Below are 20,414 nucleotides of genomic sequence, written 5' to 3'. Positions count from 1 at the left end.
ATTAATTATTCATGGAACTTTTTTCCTGAAACATTTTCGTTGGAAGTTCATTTTTTTAAATGTTAGCAGAACGTTCAGAGAACATAAAAGTAACATTCCCATAATGTTTGAAGAATGATGGATGGAATGTTCAAAAGTTTGTAAAACATTTAATAAACTGAATATTTTTTAGAACGTTCAGAAATAACGTTTTCATAACATAATGGGAACGTTCTTAGAACATATTTTTGTTACCTGAGTGTAAAAGCAGATTTAAACAGGCGAGGTCGGGGCTAGTTGTCACATGTTCTCAGGAACCACCAGGATTTGAGACAAAAGTCCAGTTACACAAATGCTTGATTTCTTTAGTTGGTTTGTTGGGTTTAAACGCACAGCTCTAAGCTGTCCTTCACAATAATTGTTTAATTATGTTGTGTAAACAAGCTAACACAGATAAAACACACTGACACTGAAGGAAGATGTGAACTGAAACAACTCTTCATGGTCAGCTCAAGTTGTTATTCATATCATGTAAACCAAGGCTTTATTTTTTGATGTTTCACGAAATTATTTGTGTTTATATTGTTTTACTGCCTGTTGAGTTATTGAGTGCTGCAGGTTCCCACTGTGACAACTTCACTTTAATGAACCGTATATTATTTTCACTGTATATTATTATTTGCATTTATTGGCCCAATATGAGTCCCCAGACCTGCTAAATCTGTTATTACCTTTATCATACACTCTCTGTGTGTGTGTGTGTGTGTGTGTGTGTGTGTGTGTGTGTGTGTGTGTGTGTGTGTGTACACCTCCTCCCTGATCTCAACAGATGCTCTAGTGACTGACGTTGAAGCTCGCATCCTTTAGCCTCCTTTAGAGCATCCGACTCCCATGCAGAAGGGCCCGAGTTCGTGACCTGCTTGGAGCAGGGCTACACTTTTGACACTTTTGGTGAACAGTTTTTAATTTAATTTTTTTTATTAGTGCAAAACATTTGAATAAGATAAAGCCTTTTTACCACATGTAAAAAAAAACATTGATGCCAGTAAAGAACCTTTATTTTTATGACATAATCTGCTCTTGACTTTAGGAAGTTGTTCTCTATGTCATAACAAAACCTGAACGCAAGAATCTTGAAAAAATTTCATTTTATAATGAATGCAACAATGTCATTTAGTACAGTTGTTTGTTTATATACAGTATAGACTGAAGGTCCATCATTTCAGAGTCTCATACTGAACAGTTTTGCTTTTATGAATTGTCATTTTGCACATATGAAACACTTACATAGACTATTTTTTTATTATTTTTTGTGAACATGTGACTTTGACTCCTCCTGTTTCCTCCATGCGGAAAGAACTTCATCATCCTCCATTTCTTCGGCCAGCCGCGCTCTCGCCCTCTGCTTTATCTGAGCAATGAAAGCAGAGATTTCATCATCTTCCTCGTCTTCCTGTCCAGTTTTCGCCGTCCTCACAGTCTCAGTGTTCTCATGTAATTTCTGCTTTGTTGAGTAGCTCTGATAACTGACCTCCTCTTCCTCCTCCTCCTCATATCTTGCATAAGATCTCCTGGTTCTGTAATTAGTAGCTTCACTTAAGCCGTTATACGACGGCTCAACAGAAGGCGGAGACCTCCGAGACCGATAGTTAAACTCTGGACTGGGATCTCGATCCAAATCCATGTCAGCGTCAGCCAGATGCCGGGATGAAAATCTTGAGGCAAAGCTATATTCCTCCGCTTCTGCTTCTTCATCCACTGAAATTGAGCTCCTGCGGCTCGGAAAGTCGAACTCCGAGGGTTCCTCGATCCCGGATGGCCGAGTCATGCGGAGAGGCTCGACGTCTCCATCATACGGCTTTGGTTTGCTCGGAGGAGGTCTTACATTTTTGAGCCATTCATCAATACTGCTGGTGGGGTTATTGGCTGAAGCCGGAAGGTTCAGTATTCCTGAACGGCCGTAATCTCTTTTGGGTTTGGGTTTGGGTTTCTCAGAGGAAAGGGCTGCCAGATCCTCAAATCCATTGGACTTTCCAAGTCCGGCCTCATCCTCATTGTCCTCCTCCTTTGTTTTCTTCTTCTTGTATAATGTGCTGCGCTTGTTGTCCTCTGCGATCTTCTTCACCTCATAAGACGCCATCTTTTCCCGCATGTCGGACTTGATTTCCTTCTCCATGGTGTCCAGTTTGTGAAGGTTCACCTGGTCTTGGAAGAGGCTGTACAGCGGCACACTGGTTGTAGTAATCTTGCTTCTCCGTGAGCCCAAACCGGACACCGAGGAGAGGTTGGATGCTCCTCCGGCAGAAAGCACGGATTCGGCCCAACCGCCAGCCGACAGCACAGACCGGACGGACTCGGCTCTACTTCGGGACAGTACGCTCGAGGACGTGGCTCCGCTCAACACCGAGACTTTATCATCGTCTACTCCACGTGCTCCCAGACTAAACACTGATCCCGCTCTGGAAGGGGCGAGACTCGCTCCCATCATCATCTCTGTTTGCTTCTGCATGAGAGTCTCATTGACGACGTTGGCAATCCAGTTTTGGATATTGGCAAGGTTTACCATGGGCTCGCCGTTAGGTCCAATGACCGGAGCCGGTGGTGTAGGAGGCTCTTGGGGAACAGGAGGCTGGGATCGTGTGCTTCGCCCGGAAAGGACAGAGGACCTTCCGCTCAGCACAGACATGTTATCGTCTCCGGCGACGCTTGCGGACGGGAAGGCTCCTGCACAGAAAGCCGACAGCGGGATGCTGCTCCCGCCGCTCAGAGCGCTCTCGGTCTCCCAGCCGCACACCGACTGGCTCTCCTCCAGTGTTTTCCGTGTGCGCTCCAGAAGCTCCTCTCTTCGCTGTCTTCTCTTGAGCGTGGCCGGGTCCTCTGCTCGACTCATTTCCAGAATTTCGTCCTTGTTCTCTTCACCGCCATGCTTCTTCTGCTGCTTCAGTTTCCAGGTCTGATAGGCCGTTAAGTTGACGTCCTCCAACGAGGGAGCGGGCGCTTCCGTCTCAGCCTCCGTCTGCTCTCCGTTCTCCTCTTTTTTGTTCCATCCGAAATGAATTCGCTTAATCTTCCACCTCTCCAGAGGAGTTAGATTTTCTTTGTTCTTTTTGCAGAAGTTGTACATGGAGCTGCTGTCGGAGAGCATACTCTCGACATCATCGTCAATTTTCTTCTGGCTTGCTTCGCTGTTAGTGTCCTCGTCAGCCTCTTTGAGTCGGTACCGTGCGGCGGCCTGCTCCTCGATCTCCTTCAGACGCTGCTTCCAGAGATCGGCGTAACTGCTGCAGCTGGTTGTGGATCCTGAATCTGAAGCGGGTCGACGGGGGCGACGTCTGATGCGTTCCTTCACCATTTGTACATCTTCGCTGGTCACGCTCTCCAGGTCCTCCGGTCGCACGGCCGGCTGCTTCCTCTCGCCCAGCAAAGACTCGCCGTCCTCCCCGTCGCACAGTAGCTGCGCCTCCCACCAGTCCTCGTTTTGGTACTTCTCGTTTCGCTTCTGCCACTCCCTTATCATGCCGTCCACATCCCCGTCTTCATCATCCCTGTCTTTTCCAGGGAGCGTCGGGTCCTTTGCGGTCTCCTCCGGCTCGGGTTTGTTTGGGCCGCCAAGAAGTCCTGCTCTCAGCGCGGCGGCGGCAGCAGAAGAAGCCACACTACTCATGACGCTGCCGCCGTCTTCCTCCTCGTCCACCATAATAGAGTCGGCTTTAACTCCAAACATGCTCTCCTCCTCGTCGAGACGAGCGCGGGTGTCAATCACAGAGCACTGACTGAGGGTGTCGTCATCGTCTTCATCTCGCTCCTCCATTAGGGTCTCGTTGAGCTGCCGCAGTTGCTTTATGAATCCTTCATTGGGGTTGATGGCACGTTTCTTCCTGATCTCCAGCAGGGCCTCCATGATGCTCATGTTCTGGAAGATCATGAGGTAAGCAGCGACGAGCACGGCTGACCGGCTCACGCCCATCATCGAGTCCACCAGCACCTTGCCTGCATGAAGGGGAACACAACAAATTTGTGTCATATTTGTGCAATTTCATCACACAAATTGAAAATGTAAATTGCCATGTTAAGCCCATGCCCCCCCTTTCCAACAGGGCCTGCGGCCAATGAATTTCTCTTGTCTTGGCTCATTAATATTAATGAAGTCATGTGACTGGGTGCTCTGGATTATCAAGCTACATCATGACCTAATTATTATACATGAGACAAGCCTTCATAAATTCTCTCCTGGAGCCCGACGTCAGGAACAAAATGAGGAGACACACAAAACAATCAATGGCAAAACAGCATCTTTTAACGGGGAGAGAAATTCATATGGCCAAAATCGGAGCTACTGAACCACATCCAGATCCGATATGCAATTACACCAAAATTCTTAACTTTGAAATCCAAATCCATTATGTTACATTGATAGTTCACCTAAAAACACAACTGTCTCATCATTTACTCACCCTCCAGTTGTTCTCAACCCATGTGACCTCCTTTCACTATGATGACCGGCTACAGTCATCATTCTCTAGCATTCTGCTAAATAATGTCTTTTGTGTTTAGAAGAAGAAAGAAGGACATGAGAGTGAGTAAATGATGACAGAATGATCATGTTTGTCCCTCTAGTGGTTGAGATCTGAACTGCAGCACATGTTGCCCACTGTGTTCACTGACCCTGATTTAACATCTAGAGCAGGGGTGCCCAATGTAAATGGGTTTTTAGTTGAAAACCATGTCGTGTAAAGATCTTCAGGAGCAGTTGATAATTACAGACAGGCGTGTTGGATCAGGGTTTTGAACACTGGTTCAGATCCAACCCATAAAAAAAACAATTTTTTCTTAGTGTGAAGAACACTTTAGAACTTTTTTCCACACTATGGAACCATCAATGCCAATAAAGAAGCTTTATAGAGTTTCTGACGCTCGATTCAGATTCTGGAGAGGTCTATCTGTGTCACTAACTCTAAAAATAAGTGAGTGAGACATGACAGAGTCCAGGCCGGTGAGTTAATTTGGTATCTTCAGTTTGTTTATCTACGACAGGAACAGCATGATACTCACAGGTTCGGATTTTTAGTCTTGTGATACATCCTTCACGCATTTAACCAAACGGACCCTATTTACTTTGTTAGTGCATATTACTAGTCTTGTGGTGAACAATTACGTTAATACACAGAAAAATAATGTTTGTCGAGGTAATCTTTAATCAAAATCTGAAAAGTTACTTCCGGTCTGGAATGGCGTTCCTTCCCAGATGACGTCAGTTTGACGGCTTGGGTTGAAAATGCTTAAACCCCTCCCCTCCAACCCTCCAAAACCCTGCCCTCTATTCAATATTCCGTTTCAAATACGTCACAACACTGGAGAAAAGTCGTTTGCAACTTCCGGTTCATGGGGACTTTAAAAGAAAAAATATATTGAAAAATTTTCTAAACTCACCCCTGTGTGTCAGCAAAGCGTCATCCAGAAACTCAGCACACGAGCGGAAGTAAGGAGAGATGTCTGCATCTGGGAAATCATCCACCTCGATGCCCATGTAGGTGATGTTCATGCCCTGGTAGAACAGCTGGCCCGTGTAGACGCCGGTGCCGTGAGCGGCGTTCACAATGTGAGTGATGCCGAGGCGTTTGAGACGGGCTTTGTTCACCGCCACGGACCTGCAGCACAGAAACATGTCAGTCGTTCATTAAAGCTCCAACTCTAATCATAAACTGAGGTTTCATGTGTTCCTGTTAAAACTAATTAAAATAATGATGTGAGTTTAATGCAAATTGTCGCATAATGTCAATTATCTGTGATAATTCTGTGTTTCTCCCTCTCGTCACACTGCGACTCACTTCTCTGCGATGAAGATGTTGGGCCAGACTTCATCCACGGGGTTGAACGGAGCCTCCAGCCGGTCGTGGATCAGCGCTCTCTGGATGTCCAGCACACACGGCGTGTTGTAGAGGCTGCGGTCGTCGATCATGTCCTTCACCCGGTTGTACAGATCCTCCACCATCAGCTGCTCGGCGGATTCCAGCATGCTGTCAGGAGTCGACTGCGTCCGGACGTCTCTGGGCTTCAGCTCTGAGGACCCGTGAGGACAGAGACATCACCACCACCTCAGAACCTCAAAGTTCTCTCAAAGTTATCAACAAACATTATGTTCTCAAAACTTTAGCACAAAAACATTATTCATACAGATCGTTCAGAGAACATTCAAAAGTAAGTGAGCTCTTTCTCTCCAGACCTTCACTGATGATCTTCTTGGCAGCGATGGAGGATGACAGATGAATCGGGTCCATGAAGATACTTTCTGCTTCTGAGCCCGAGATCATGGAGAAACGGTCCGAAACGGTGGAGAAGCGGTCGGACATCATGGAGAAGCTGCGTGAGATTAAACACACATGAAGTCAGGCTATATAAAGTGTGTATAACTGAGGTTTAACAGCTGTATCATCAGTGTTGGTGTGTCAGTGAACCTGGGCGAAGGACAGCGCAAGTAATGCGACTGAACGTCTTTAACACTCGCTGCTTCATCCTGATGATCCTCCGCAGCACTGCTCTCACCGGACGACGCCATCACTGCAGACAGACAGAGAGAGACAAACATTATAACTTAATAATATAACAACAACAATAAGATCTTATAGTTAACAGTAGTTAATTCATTAACATTATATCTTTGTTAATGTTAGTAATGATAGAATTGTTCACTGTTTGTTCTTGTTCGTTCACAGTGCTTTAACTAATGTTGACAGAAACAACTTTTGATTTTAAAAATGTTAGTAAATGATGAGATTAACATTAACTAAGTTAACAAATGCAAACAAGTCAAACCTTATTGTAAAGTGTTACCGCTGAAAACACACAACATGATAAACAGACAACAACAGATTGATCAGGCCTGTGTGTGTGTGTGTGTGTGTGTGTGTGTGTGTGTGTGTGTCTATATATAGAGTGTGACAGCTGCAGAGATTCTTCTGGAACAGGGAGGTCACACACACACACACACACACACACACACACACACACACACGACAGTGTAACCGTGTAAAGAGAGCTACAGAATGATATAAGTATATATAAAACACTTATTTGTCACTATAATGTCAAGCAGCTTCTGTGAAAGTTTCTCAGATGAAGTTTCTGACCTGAATGTCTGTGCCGTCGGTGGCTCCGTCTCCAGCGCTCTGAGGTCTGTGAGTGTGTCTGGACTCCTCACACTCCCACCGGCCCCCGGGCACCCATGTGACATCATCGAGGGGTCTGACGGCCCCAGGGTCCCTTAAAGGGCCGGGAGCTTTTATCATGATGCAGTCCAGCGTAATCGTTCACTGGACATCACAGACAGAAATAAAATCCCTGTTATTTTTGTTGTTGTTGTTGTTGACTTTCACATAATTCAGACTTTTGACATCAATCCAACTGAACATTTGTTTCTTGTTTTGAAAAGCCTTCTATTAGCTACAAATACATGATTCATCCAGCTGTCAAAAGAGAAACCCTGCATCCCAATGTGTGTAATATCCACCCTATCTGCCCTAAATAGTATTGAAAAATACTAATGTCTCATACTATTTAGGATGGATAGTAAGTACACTGAGACGCAGACAAACACTGTAAACAGCGCCCTCTGTGGCCCGAGAGCTCAAACAGCAACAGTAAGTGTTCAGTACTGCTGTTTTTATCACTGTGAGACGCAAGATGGCGCTAGTTACCAATTCTGACCCAGATCTTCTCCTTTCTGACCTGACACAACAAACATGCAACCCTTCCTTTGAACACCTGCATTCCCTGCGATCTGACCGAAACCAGTTTAACCAGTCAACACTAGCAGAGCTGAAGATACTGGAGAATGAACACAAACCTGTCATCATCGACTGACACCACCATGAGAATTCATTGTCTGTCTGTGCTCTACCTGCATGAATGTGTTCAAATTAATTTTATCATTATTTGTTGCGCTTAATAAAAAAATTAAGCTGAAATTAATATTAAAATGTCTCCCCATTTCTTTGTACTTTTCACATCTAAAATGTTTGACATGGTTCACATTCCTTTCTTTTATTATTTATTAATTTATTTTTACCGTTTACGCAAGGGTCTTGACATTATGTTTCAATACTTTCACAAAAATATTGAACTCATTTAGTATTGTTATTGTTTTATAATGAGTCAATTGTTGTACAACAATTGTGTGTGTGTGTGTGAGATTGTGTAAACCACAAAAACCCATCATCACACACTGTCTTTCAGCTCACCGGCTTTATTTGACCACATGGCAAGGTGATTTTCCCACAGGTGACAAAATCTATGAGAAACAAAAGCTTACAGAAAAAAGCACATGAAAATAATCTAACGTACAAAAACATGTTATAGTAGAATATATACTGCATTTCTGTGACAGCGGACGTATTTATTACTGTATAAATCTCTCTTTAAATATATCAGAATCTTTCTAATGCGTTTCTGTATTTTATCTGCTGGAGTTCTAGAGTGATTATGTACATTAATAACAACAGGAAAACCCACACGATTAAAGGCACAGACACGACACACAGCCAACGAGAAACAGCCCATCAGAGGAAAATCAAGAGGAAATGTTTCTGAAACATGAACTGACACTGAAATGCAAAGAAAGAGAAACAGTGTTGAACAGATAACACAGTGCTTCAGTCTCTCTAACACACACTTATTAAACCATGTGTCTCACACACACACACACACACACACACACACACTCACACACACGCAACTTCTCACAGTAACATTAATATTAATCTCTCTATATATGACACTATTTTATCAAGAGCGCATATGAAACTGCTTCAAAGACAAGAAAAAACATAAAAATAAATTTTTTGATCACAAAGTGTTTTATATACGGCACTCTTCACGAATAGGGTGCAAAAGTCATTTATGTGTGCTGAACCTGCAGAAAAATATTTTCAACTTTTGCATCTAAATACAATTAAAACCCTGATGTTCTAGCGATAAAAAATGAAACAAACCTGATCAAATAAGAAGTACATTTATAAACCACATCAGAAAAATGACAGGTTTGCATATAAAGTTTAAATGAAGCTGTTGCTCAAACATTTGATGTGGTTCAAACTAGCTGCTGAATCTTGTGTTAAATAATGGTTAATAGTTAAGCCCATTAAAGCAAGTAGGGATTTGTGCCTCTGATTCTTTACAAAGAAACTCCAGAGTTTTCCGTATTCATGGAAAGTGCCGTACTGTGGAAGCTTGTTTCTGACACGGAATGAGAAATTAAAAAAGGTAAATGTAACAATTCTGACCTTTTCTCACAAATGTGAGTTATAAAGTTTAAATTGCGAAATATAATTCTGTGGCAGAAACAATCTTCCACAGCGTAGTTTAACTGACATCCACGACGCGAGGCCAGTGCGAGTATTGAGTTCAGCCCCGTCGCTGATGAAGCTCATTCACTGTCACTGAGTGTGTATAAAACTGTGATGCATTAGTGAAACGTTATAATGGGATTGTGTCGTGTGGCTCATCATCGCAACCGTACATTCATTACATCATCACCCGCTCAACAAGCAAACGATTCACCCGTGTTACAACTTCTCTATAATTCATATCCATCCTGAGAGGCCTTCTGCGTCTCCAGATCGCAGTCACTCACGCTCACTCTCGTCTCGTGTTCACGGCGGCTCTTAGTGTGTCTTTGGTGTGCATATTTTTGAATTCATGGCTTGTAAATGCTTCTTGTTAATGAACGTACAGTAGAAGGGCCGGACGAGGTTATTACCCATCAGACTCTGGCTGAGAATCACAGTGAATCGCACTGTATGAAAAGAGCTTCAGTTCTCTCATGTGTCCTTGATTTAAAAATATATTCCTGCATCACATGACTGAGAGATCTGAGAGTGTGTGTTTTGCTCCAGATGGTTTCCTGAAATCTGACAGTAGCGGGTTTGGCTCGTTGTGAGAATTTACTGATAAACCTTGAGTTCAGCTGCTGGTCATATGTGTGTGTGTGTGTGTGTGTGTGTGTGTGTGTGTGTGTGTGTGTGTGTTACAGTGCAGTCCATGAACACTGACACAGTTTGTGCAGTTTGCTTTACAACGATCAGTTTGAAGTGCTGACATTAAAATATTCTCTATAGTCTTCTGAATATCAACTGTGTAAATTTCTGCATGTAACAATAAATAAAAAGGTCCAAATGCGAGAATTACATCAGGTACTGAATGTTCATCCATCATGAGCATCAGTCACACAGATGAAGAATGATTTAGACACTTAAAGTGGAAGGGAAGGTGCGCTGGTCTTTTCTTCCCTATTGTGGAAAACAAGAACAAATGTAGGGCGGGGCTTGATTTTGTCTGTGGGGAATTGATTGGATGGTTGTGGTTTGCTATTGGTGGATCTCATGCGAGTGACAGGTTGCCCCGCCCTCGTCATCAGAGAGGAGAAGAGATGAAGAAGATATTCTGATTCAAGATTACGAGACACGTGAATTTTAAACAATAATGATGTGCACCGATGAATAATTTAGAATACTTAAATATTCCATAAAAAAACAATTTGCACTTCTCTGAACCTAAACGGCAGTCGTTATTCTGTATTTCAAGACAAACCCGCACCGACTGTGTCAGTAGTGGACGGTGTGTGTGTGTGATTGTACGTCGCGTGTGCAGGTCCCGAGCGTTCGCTGATTTAGGCTCAGTCTGATGAATGAGGTAGCAAAGGCACGGCAGCTTCGCTCGGGTCGGAGTCGCAGGGCAGCTCCTCCATCTGCTTCTCCAGCAGCGCCACCAACTGGCCGCTCTTGTCCGCACTGCCGTCCTCTTTGAACTGCACATATGGCGTGTTTTTCAGCATGTCGGGCAGGCAGGGCACCAGATGCAGCGCCCCGCTGGCCGTCACGCCGGTGACGCACGTGTAGAAGTCCTGCAACGGCGGCTGCGCGGGGGCGGAGTTTAGAATCATGCTGTAGTCCATGCCTGGGACAGACACGAGCTCCGGGTGGGTGTGGCCAGGGGCTGGAGGAGGCGTGGCTCCCTCGCAGTAGGAGGCGGGGCCGCTGCGGCAGTAAGGCGCAGGACTGCAGCTCGTCCGAAGGGTCGGCTGTCCGTTGGGGCCGGAGACGAACCGAGCGACTGCTGCGTTCTCTTCTGTAGACGGGGCACTGTTGGGCGTCACAGCCGGACACGTGTCCACGCTCACCTGGTACCACGTCTCCATAGAGTACTGAGGCGGCGTATAGCCGTGAAAACTGGAGAAATGATGATTGATCTCATCGATCTTCCCATTCTGGAGGGAAAGGGACAGAAAGAGCAGAAGGTTAAGCAGATTTCTTGACCATCAAATCATCATATCAGAATGATTTCTGAAGGATCATGTGACACTGAAGACTGGAGTAATGCTTTGATCACAGGAATAAATTGCAGTTTTTACTGTATTTTTGTTCAAATAAATGCAGTATTGGTGAGCAGAAGAGACAGTCACCTTCAGCAGAACGGGTTCGAGCCCTCGGATGCGCGGTTTGGGAATCGGTGGCAGGAGAAACGCTTTGATTCTGCAGGAAGAACACAAGGAATTTTTTCTTTACATCCTGTTTTTTTCCTAATGCATTATTTATGTTTTTTTTATTTGTTTTGATATGTATTAGTTCATGCACATGGTGTTCCTCAAAGCTAAGAGCAGAACCACCATTAAATCCATTCTGCAGAATTCACTGAAGTTCCGCCACGGAATAAAAAATGTAATTGCGAGTTTTTATCTCAAAATTAATTTCTTGCAATTCTGAGTTTATCTAAAGTTCTGTCATGAAACTCTAGATGGCGCAGTCTGGTCCTTAACTCAATCTGCATCATTCTCTATAGGGCACATCTGATTGGTTCCTGCTTTATCAGTAGCCAATGAGCCTTCTGCTCAACTTTTGCTTTAGCAGTGCTTTCAGGAACCCTCCGCCTTCCCCAGCTCCACCTGCATAGATCTGCTATGAGTAATTCACGTATGCCGTGTTGTACAGCAGTGTATCGTGTATGTATCGGCAGTAGGACCAAACATTAAAATGGTCATGTCTATTACCATGCTAAACACTTAGAGAGTTACCATGACAGAAATACCAGTTATGATTTATTAAGTCAGAATTGCAAGATAAATAGACAGAACTGAACTGAACATCTGCAGATCCGTCTGTGTAATTCCCATCGACAGTCCGTCGATACTGTGAGTAGAGCTACGGCTTCATGACGGCACTGACCTCTTTCCTCGTGGAATGAACCCAAAACCGACGATGAGGAAGGCCACGACGCTGAGGCTGGTCACCAGGATTAAGACCAACATGTGATCTGACAGACAGACAGACAGACAGATGTTTAAGCATCAGCTGTGATAGACAGGTCAATGCCTGTGTGTGTGTGTGTGTGTGTGTGTGTGTGTGTGTGTGTGTGTGAGTGTGCGTACCGGACATAGGTCTGCCGATGATGCTGATGCTGATGGACTCGCTCCATGCGCTCCAGTGTTTGCTGTTGGCGGAGCGGCATCGGACCATCAACTCATGCGTTCCCACCGGCAGATCCAACAACTCAACATGTGGCTCCCGCAAACGCTCCTTCATCTACGGACACACACCACACGTCCTAAATCTTCCTTTTTTCTCTTAAACATTTCTAGAATGATTGAGGAACACTTTACAATACGGCTGCACTAACCCATGCTTAACTAATGCACAGAGTTAATGTTTGACTCATGAAGAACTAAGAATTTACTTTACAAAATCATTTGGCCTCTAAAAATCAAAAGCCATATGTTGTGCTCTAAATTCTCTAAGTTGATGTGAAAAAATTGTAAAGTACAGTTTCCATGGTAATGCAGTGTCCAATTTAAAATGAGTCATGAAGCTTTCAAATGACGCATTATTTATCATGATTTATGTACATATTAGCGTTCACAATTGCTGTCATTCAAGCGAAGGCCGTACCTTCCAGGTGTCTGGCTGAGCGAGGTTTCTGTAGCGCAGCTCGTAGATGAGCGTAATCCATCCCTCCCGCACCTGCGTCTCGACCGGATACATCCAGGACAGCATGATGGAGCGACAGGATCCACAGTGGCTCTCGTTCAGCATGATGTAGGACAGGTTAAATGGCGGGTCGGTCTCCACTGGGACGCAAACACACGAGACTCATTAACAAACATGATGAAACATCAGCGCTGATGAAAACCTTTCTCTTTGTTACTGTGAAACAATCTGTACAATCTGAAATAAAGCCGACTTGACAAGCCATGTAGTTTCATTACTTGGAGAGTCTTTAAAATGAAAGGATCGGAATTCCCGTGTGCGTTTGGTGTAATGCGTCACCTATATCAGCCACGTCCAGGCAGTGTCTCGGAGAGGTCAGCGACCCCGTGCCGGTGTGAGCCGTCACTTTCATGCAGTACATCTCCCAGATCTGAGTGTGTTTGGTGTCGAAGAAGCAGCTGTTGATGCCGCCGCTCACGTAATCGGGACAGTCGTGAGGAGCGCCGTTCCTGCGGAGACCACATGACCACATTTACTATGCATGACCAGCGTTATTGACCTCTGCATAAACCACCAGCCGACGTGCGGCGCGTCTCACCCCGTGCTGTACTGAAGCGTGTAGGTGACGTTGTCCTGATTATTGATCGGACGCCACCAGCAGGTGAAGACCTCCATGTTGGGTGATCGGCAGTGGTAAATGTACGGCCTTGACCCATCTGAAACATAAACGACTGACTGAAGATCTCAACGATGACAAAGTAGGAATGAACACTGAAGCTTTTTTACACGAGGCCCCTCACACTAATAACAATAACTACATTGGCATGACATATATATATATTTATATAAAACGCACAATATCATTCTGTTTATTATAAGTGTGCTGCAGTTCTATATAGATCGAACACCAGTGAACCTATTTTACTTCACTGGATGCTGATAGTGGGCGGAGACAGAGCCGAATGTGAGTTTGATTGACAGTCACATTCAAATACCCTGCCTGAACATGAACAGATCCCCTCTGCTCTCTTTATTTCCAATGTTGCTCTGACATGTTGAATAAAGCATAATCAGATCAAGCGCGTGCTCATCGACTGATACTAACTCAGTTATTATACGGAGCAAAACACAACAACACAAAACACTCCATTAAGCAGTTTTCAAAGGCCTCAGGCTCCTTCAGTCTCTTTGAGATTATGACATGTGGGCTAATGCTAACAACTATGCTAATCTGATTTAGCCGCTACGCATTCCTACAAAACACAGACACAGAGAGCGCGTTGTGAGCGAGTAATAAAGCACAGCAAAGAGCAGTTAAAACCGGCTTAAAGGTTCAGCAAAGTTTATGAAGTTCATACAGAATCACTTGAGAAGTATCCTCTTTTATGCATAATGCAAAAACAACAACTGAGAATATATATGATTTTAATATTGTTTTTGCATATGAGGTTTTGTCAGGTTTAGCTCACTTCTGAGTTCTAGGTACAAATTTGTCCCCAAAATATGGTTGAGTAGGTTCAAACACACAGAAACTGAAGCACACGGTTTTATGAAGCAGAGTAAATTGAATTGGATTCAAACTCAAGCCCTCGTGACAGAGCTTACACACACACACACACACACACACACACACACACACACACACACACACACACACATAACACACATACACACACAAACTTAATAACATTAATTCATCATTGTCATTAGGATACGTACCAAAAACTTTTAAGCTGGCTATTATTAAACCTTTTATTTAAAAAAAGCAACTTGATCCTAGAGAATTAGTCAATTACAGGCCGATCTCAAATCTTACTTTTCTGTCAAAAATACTAGAAAAGGCAGTTTCACAACAACTATGTTCCTTTTTAGAAAGAAATAGTATCTGTGAGGATTTCCAGTCAGGATTTAGACCGTACCATAGTACTGAGACTGCTCTCATTAGAGTTACTAATGATTTGCTCTTATCATCAGATCGTGGTTGTATCTCTCTATTAGTGTTACTGGATCTTAGTGCTGCATTTGACACTATTGATCACAATATTCTTCTAAACAGACTCGAAAACTATGTTGGCGTTAGTGGAATTGCATTGGCATGGTTCAAATCATACTTATCTGACCGTTATCAGTTTGTAGTAGTTAATGAAGAGATGTCGTATCGATCACAAGTTCAATATGGAGTACCGCAAGGCTCAGTACTAGGACCGTTGTTTTTCACTCTGTACATGCTGCCCTTGGGAGATATAGGAAGCATGGCGTTAGTTTTTACTGTTACGCTGATGATACTCAGCTCTATATTTCTTCACCTGACGAAACTTACCAATTCACAAAATTAACAGAATGTATAGCTGATATAAAAAACTGGATAACCAGTAATTTCCTACTACTAAATTCAGAAAAAAACAGAGATTCAAATTTTTGGACCAAAAACTTCACATAATAATCTAGAATATTGTCCAACACTTGATGGCTGCTCTGTTAAGTCTTCGTCGTCAGTTAGGAACCTGGGTGTGCTCTTTGATACCAATCTTTCATTTGATGGCCATGTTTCTAGCATCTGTAAAACCGCATTCTTCCATCTTAAAAATATATTAAAAATATGACATGTGCTCTGTTGTATTAGAGCGGAACTGAGCTGGACGATGATTTAATTTTTTTGAAGAAATGCTTTATAGTTGAAATGAAGTAATTTAACAATTGATGATCTTTACAGCGGAACTCAATCAACGCTGAACAACTGCCGAAATGCATCATTTTCCTGTTATCACACACACTCACACGCTCTCACACACACACTCACGGCTGATCTCGGGTCAGTGATCGCTCACACACTCATTGGACTGACAGCTGTTTGACAGTATGGATTATGCAGCTGTGAACAGACGCCTGCGCACAATCAAACACAATCTGGCCTTCTCTCCATCTCCACGGCGACCCGTCTTCACCTCAGAAGACCTCGCAACCTTTCACACACGTTACAAATCAGTCTGTGATTCCACCATGTTTCTTCTGAATTCACACTTCAGTCAGGTCATGTCAGCACACTCTCTTCAGCACAACAGACACGTTTGAGCAAAACTCTGATTCGGTTCGTGCCAGCATCTCGACCTCACACAGCAGCTTTCACCTGTAGATCTCTTCTGACAGAAGCAAGAGAGTGTTTGTGTCTCTGAACTGGTTTATTACATACAATAACAGTCATCAGCATCGCCATGGGCAACAGCAGTCAGCCAATCAGAAAGAGGGAGAATCGACTGTGTTCCACTTCAGATCTAAACATGTTCACGTTCAACAGTTATTTTCAAGTCGGCATAAGAGGGAAGTTGCGCTCGTCTTTTCTCCCCTATAGTGACGTATATCTGAGTGAAACTGCTTCTTCAACAAGATCAAATGTAGGGCGGGGCTTGATTTTGTCCTTGGGGAATTGATTGGAGGGTTGGATGGTTGTGGTTTGCTATTGGTGGATCTCATGTGAGTGACAGGTTGCCCCGCCCTCATTCTCAGAGAAGAGAAGAGGGAGGGGAAGTTATTCTGATTCAAGATTATGAATTTAACACAATGATGTGCACAGATAAATAATTGTAATAAACATTGCAATATTCAATTAAAAATAAGATTTCTGTGATAACTGTGATAATGGGTATGACAATGTTGATATACTGTATTTGGTCTTGGCGGAATAGAACTGCTAGGCTATTGCTGCTGCTGTTATTATTGCTCTTGCTGTTTTTGCTGCTGCCGATTCTGTTATTGCTGCTGCTGCTATTATTGCTGCTGCTGTTATTGCTGCTGCTGTTATTGCTGCTGCTTTTATTGGTGCTGCTGATTCTGTTATTGCTGCTGCTGCTATTATTGCTGCTGCTATTATTGCTGCTGCTGTTATTGCTGCTGCTTTTATTGGTGCTGCTGATTCTGTTATTGCTGCTGCTGCTATTATTGCTGCTGCTATTATTGCTGCTGCTGTTATTGCTGCTGCTTTTATTGGTGCTGCTGATTCTATTATTGCTGCTGCTGTTATTGCTGATGCTGTTATTGCTGCTGCTTTTATTGGTGCTGCTGATTCTGTTATTGCTGCTGCTGCTATTATTGCTGCTGCTATTATTGCTGCTGCTGTTATTGCTGCTGCTTTTATTGGTGCTGCTGATTCTATTATTGCTGCTGCTGTTATTGCTGATGCTGTTATTGCTGCTGCTGTTATTGCTGATGCTGTTATTGCTGCTGCTCCTATTATTGTTGCTGCTGTTATTGCTGATGCTGTTATTGCTGCTGCTTTTATTGGTGCTGCTGATTCTATTATTGCTGCTGCTGTTATTGCTGATGCTGTTATTGCTGCTGCTGTTATTGCTGCTGCTGATTCTGTTATTGCTGCTGCTGCTATTATTGCTGCTGCTGTTATTATTGCTGATGCTGTTATTGCTGCTGCTTTTATTGGTGCTGCTTTTATTGGTGCTGCTGTTATTGCTGCTGCTGATTCTGTTATTGCTGCTGCTGTTATTGCTGCTGCTGATTCTGTTATTGCTGCTGCTGCTATTATTGCTGCTGCTATTATTGCTGCTGCTGTTATTGCTGCTGCTTTTATTGGTGCTGCTGATTCTATTATTGCTGCTGCTGTTATTGCTGATGCTGTTATTGCTGCTGCTGTTATTGGTGCTGCTGATTCTGTTATTGCTGCTGCTGCTATTATTGCTGCTGCTATTATTGCTGCTGCTGTTATTGCTGCTGCTTTTATTGGTGCTGCTGATTCTATTATTGCTGCTGCTGTTATTGCTGATGCTGTTATTGCTGCTGCTGTTATTGCTGATGCTGTTATTGCTGCGGCTGTTATTGCTGCTGCTCCTATTATTGTTGCTGCTGTTATTGCTGATGCTGTTATTGCTGCTGCTTTTATTGGTGCTGCTGATTCTATTATTGCTGCTGCTGTTATTGCTGATGCTGTTATTGCTGCTGCTGTTATTGCTGCTGCTGATTCTGTTATTGCTGCTGCTGCTATTATTGCTGCTGCTATTATTGCTGCTGCTGTTATTGCTGCTGCTTTTATTGGTGCTGCTGATTCTATTATTGCTGCTGCTGTTATTGCTGATGCTGTTATTGCTGCTGCTTTTATTGGTGCTGCTGATTCTGTTATTGCTGCTGCTGCTATTATTGCTGCTGCTATTATTGCTGCTGCTGTTATTGCTGCTGCTTTTATTGGTGCTGCTGATTCTATTATTGCTGCTGCTGTTATTGCTGATGCTGTTATTGCTGCTGCTGTTATTGCTGATGCTGTTATTGCTGCGGCTGTTATTGCTGCTGCTCCTATTATTGTTGCTGCTGTTATTGCTGATGCTGTTATTGCTGCTGCTTTTATTGGTGCTGCTGATTCTATTATTGCTGCTGCTGTTATTGCTGATGCTGTTATTGCTGCTGCTGTTATTGCTGCTGCTGATTCTGTTATTGCTGCTGCTGCTATTATTGCTGCTGCTGTTATTATTGCTGATGCTGTTATTGCTGCTGCTTTTATTGGTGCTGCTTTATTGTGCTGCTGTTATTGCTGCTGCTGATTCTGTTATTGCTGCTGCTGTTATTGCTGCTGCTGATTCTGTTATTGCTGCTGCTGCTATTATTGCTGCTGCTATTATTGCTGCTGCTGTTATTGCTGCTGCTTTTATTGGTGCTGCTGATTCTATTATTGCTGCTGCTGTTATTGCTGATGCTGTTATTGCTGCTGCTGTTATTGGTGCTGCTGATTCTGTTATTGCTGCTGCTGCTATTATTGCTGCTGCTATTATTGCTGCTGCTGTTATTGCTGCTGCTTTTATTGGTGCTGCTGATTCTATTATTGCTGCTGCTGTTATTGCTGATGCTGTTATTGCTGCTGCTGTTATTGCTGATGCTGTTATTGCTGCGGCTGTTATTGCTGCTGCTCCTATTATTGGTGCTGCTGTTATTGCTGCTGCTGTTATTGCTGCTGCTTTTATTGGTGCTGCTGATTCTATTATTGCTGCTGCTGTTATTGCTGATGCTGTTATTGCTGCTGCTTTTATTGGTGCTGCTGATTCTATTATTGCTGCTGCTATTATTGCTGCTGCTATTATTGCTGCTGCTGTTATTGCTGCTGCTTTATTGGTGCTGCTGATTCTGTTATTGCTGCTGCTGCTATTATTGCTGCTGCTATTATTGCTGCTGCTGTTATTGCTGCTGCTTTTATTGGTGCTGCTGATTCTATTATTGCTGCTGCTGTTATTGCTGATGCTGTTATTGCTGCTGCTTTTATTGGTGCTGCTGATTCTGTTATTGCTGCTGCTGCTATTATTGCTGCTGCTATTATTGCTGCTGCTGTTATTGCTGCTGCTTTTATTGGTGCTGCTGATTCTATTATTGCTGCTGCTGTTATTGCTGATGCTGTTATTGCTGCTGCTGTTATTGCTGATGCTGTTATTGCTGCGGCTGTTATTGCTGCTGCTCCTATTACTGTTGCTGCTGTTATTGCTGATGCTGTTATTGCTGCTGCTTTTATTGGTGCTGCTGATTCTATTATTGCTGCTGCTGTTATTGCTGATGCTGTTATTGCTGCTGCTGTTATTGCTGCTGCTGATTCTGTTATTGCTGCTGCTGCTTTATTGCTGCTGCTGTTATTATGCTGATGCTGTTATTGCTGCTGCTTTTATTGTGCTGCTGATTCTATTATTGCTGCTGCTGTTATTGCTGATGCTGTTATTGCTGCTGCTGATTCTGTTATTGCTGCTGCTGTTATTATTGCTGATGCTGTTATTGCTGCTGCTTTTATTGGTGCTGCTGATTCTATTATTGCTGCTGCTGTTATTGCTGATGCTGTTATTGCTGCTGCTTTTATTGGTGCTGCTGATTCTATTATTGCTGCTGCTATTATTGCTGCTGCTGTTATTGCTGCTGCTTTTATTGGTGCTGCTGATTCTATTATTGCTGCTGCTATTATTGCTGCTGCTGTTATTGCTGCTGCTTTTATTGGTGCTGCTGATTCTATTATTGCTGCTGCTGTTATTGCTGATGCTGTTATTGCTGATGTTGTTATTGCTGATGCTGTTATTGCTGCGGCTGTTATTGCTGCTGCTCCTATTATTGTTGCTGCTGTTATTGCTGATGCTGTTATTGCTGCTGCTGCTGTTATTGCTGCTGCTGCTGTTATTGCTGCTGCTGTTATTGGTGCTGCTTTTATTGGTGCTGCTATTATTGCTGCTGCTTTTATTGGTGCTGCTTTTATTGGTGCTGCTGTTATTGCTGCTGCTGATTCTGTTATTGCTGCTGCTGTTATTATTGCTGATGCTGTTATTGCTGCTGCTTTTATTGGTGCTGCTGATTCTATTATTGCTGCTGCTTTTATTGGTGCTGCTGATTCTATTATTGCTGCTGCTGTTATTGCTGCTGCTCCTATTATTGTTGCTGCTGTTATTGCTGATGCTGTTATTGCTGCTGCTGTTATTGCTGATGCTGCTGTTATTGCTG

The 20,414-nt window shown here is 43.4% G+C and overlaps 2 protein-coding genes across 2 annotated transcripts in view; both read right to left on the bottom strand.

Annotated features, from left to right (window-relative positions):
- Positions 1-1,019: 1,019 nt before the first annotated feature.
- On the bottom strand, positions 1,020-7,289 carry dusp27 (dual specificity phosphatase 27). The gene is made up of 6 exons (XM_048198295.1): positions 7,107-7,289; positions 6,435-6,537; positions 6,203-6,339; positions 5,808-6,039; positions 5,410-5,627; positions 1,020-3,969 (listed from the first exon to the last, which is right to left on the bottom strand). Exons 2-6 carry the CDS (start codon positions 6,533-6,535, stop codon positions 1,283-1,285), a joined length of 3,375 nt encoding a protein of 1,124 aa, XP_048054252.1. The 5' UTR covers positions 6,536-6,537; positions 7,107-7,289; the 3' UTR covers positions 1,020-1,282.
- Positions 7,290-10,113: 2,824 nt separating this feature from the next.
- LOC125273048 (growth hormone receptor-like) overlaps positions 10,114-20,414 on the bottom strand; it is a 29,563-nt gene continuing 19,262 nt past the window's right edge. Inside the window, exons 3-9 of the mRNA XM_048198310.1 lie at positions 13,552-13,669; positions 13,293-13,462; positions 12,915-13,093; positions 12,398-12,551; positions 12,195-12,282; positions 11,435-11,504; positions 10,114-11,239 (exon numbers count right to left, since the gene is read on the bottom strand). Of these exons, the coding sequence (XP_048054267.1) occupies positions 10,649-11,239; positions 11,435-11,504; positions 12,195-12,282; positions 12,398-12,551; positions 12,915-13,093; positions 13,293-13,462; positions 13,552-13,669 (1,370 nt within the window). The 3' untranslated portion in view covers positions 10,114-10,648. The remainder of the gene's footprint in view (positions 11,240-11,434; positions 11,505-12,194; positions 12,283-12,397; positions 12,552-12,914; positions 13,094-13,292; positions 13,463-13,551; positions 13,670-20,414) is intronic.

Source organism: Megalobrama amblycephala, linkage group LG7 (assembly GCF_018812025.1).
Source record: "Megalobrama amblycephala isolate DHTTF-2021 linkage group LG7, ASM1881202v1, whole genome shotgun sequence".
NCBI lineage: Eukaryota > Metazoa > Chordata > Actinopteri > Cypriniformes > Xenocyprididae > Megalobrama > Megalobrama amblycephala.
Note: the sequence above shows the minus strand (reverse complement) of the source record. Positions and strands in the feature narration are given on the sequence as shown.

Bases quoted from the DNA above. Each gene is read 5' to 3' on its own strand.
- dusp27 (XM_048198295.1), bottom strand. From the start codon at position 6,535: ATGGCGTCGTCCGGTGAGAGCAGTGCTGCGGAGGATCATCAGGATGAA. The intron at 6,340-6,434 runs GTTCACTGACAC...AATCTCACGCAG, and splicing joins TTGCGCTGTCCTTCGCCCAG to CTTCTCCATGATGTCCGACC. The intron at 3,970-5,409 runs GTGAGTTTAGAA...CCCTTCATGCAG, and splicing joins CGCTTTGCTGACACACAGGG to GCAAGGTGCTGGTGGACTCG.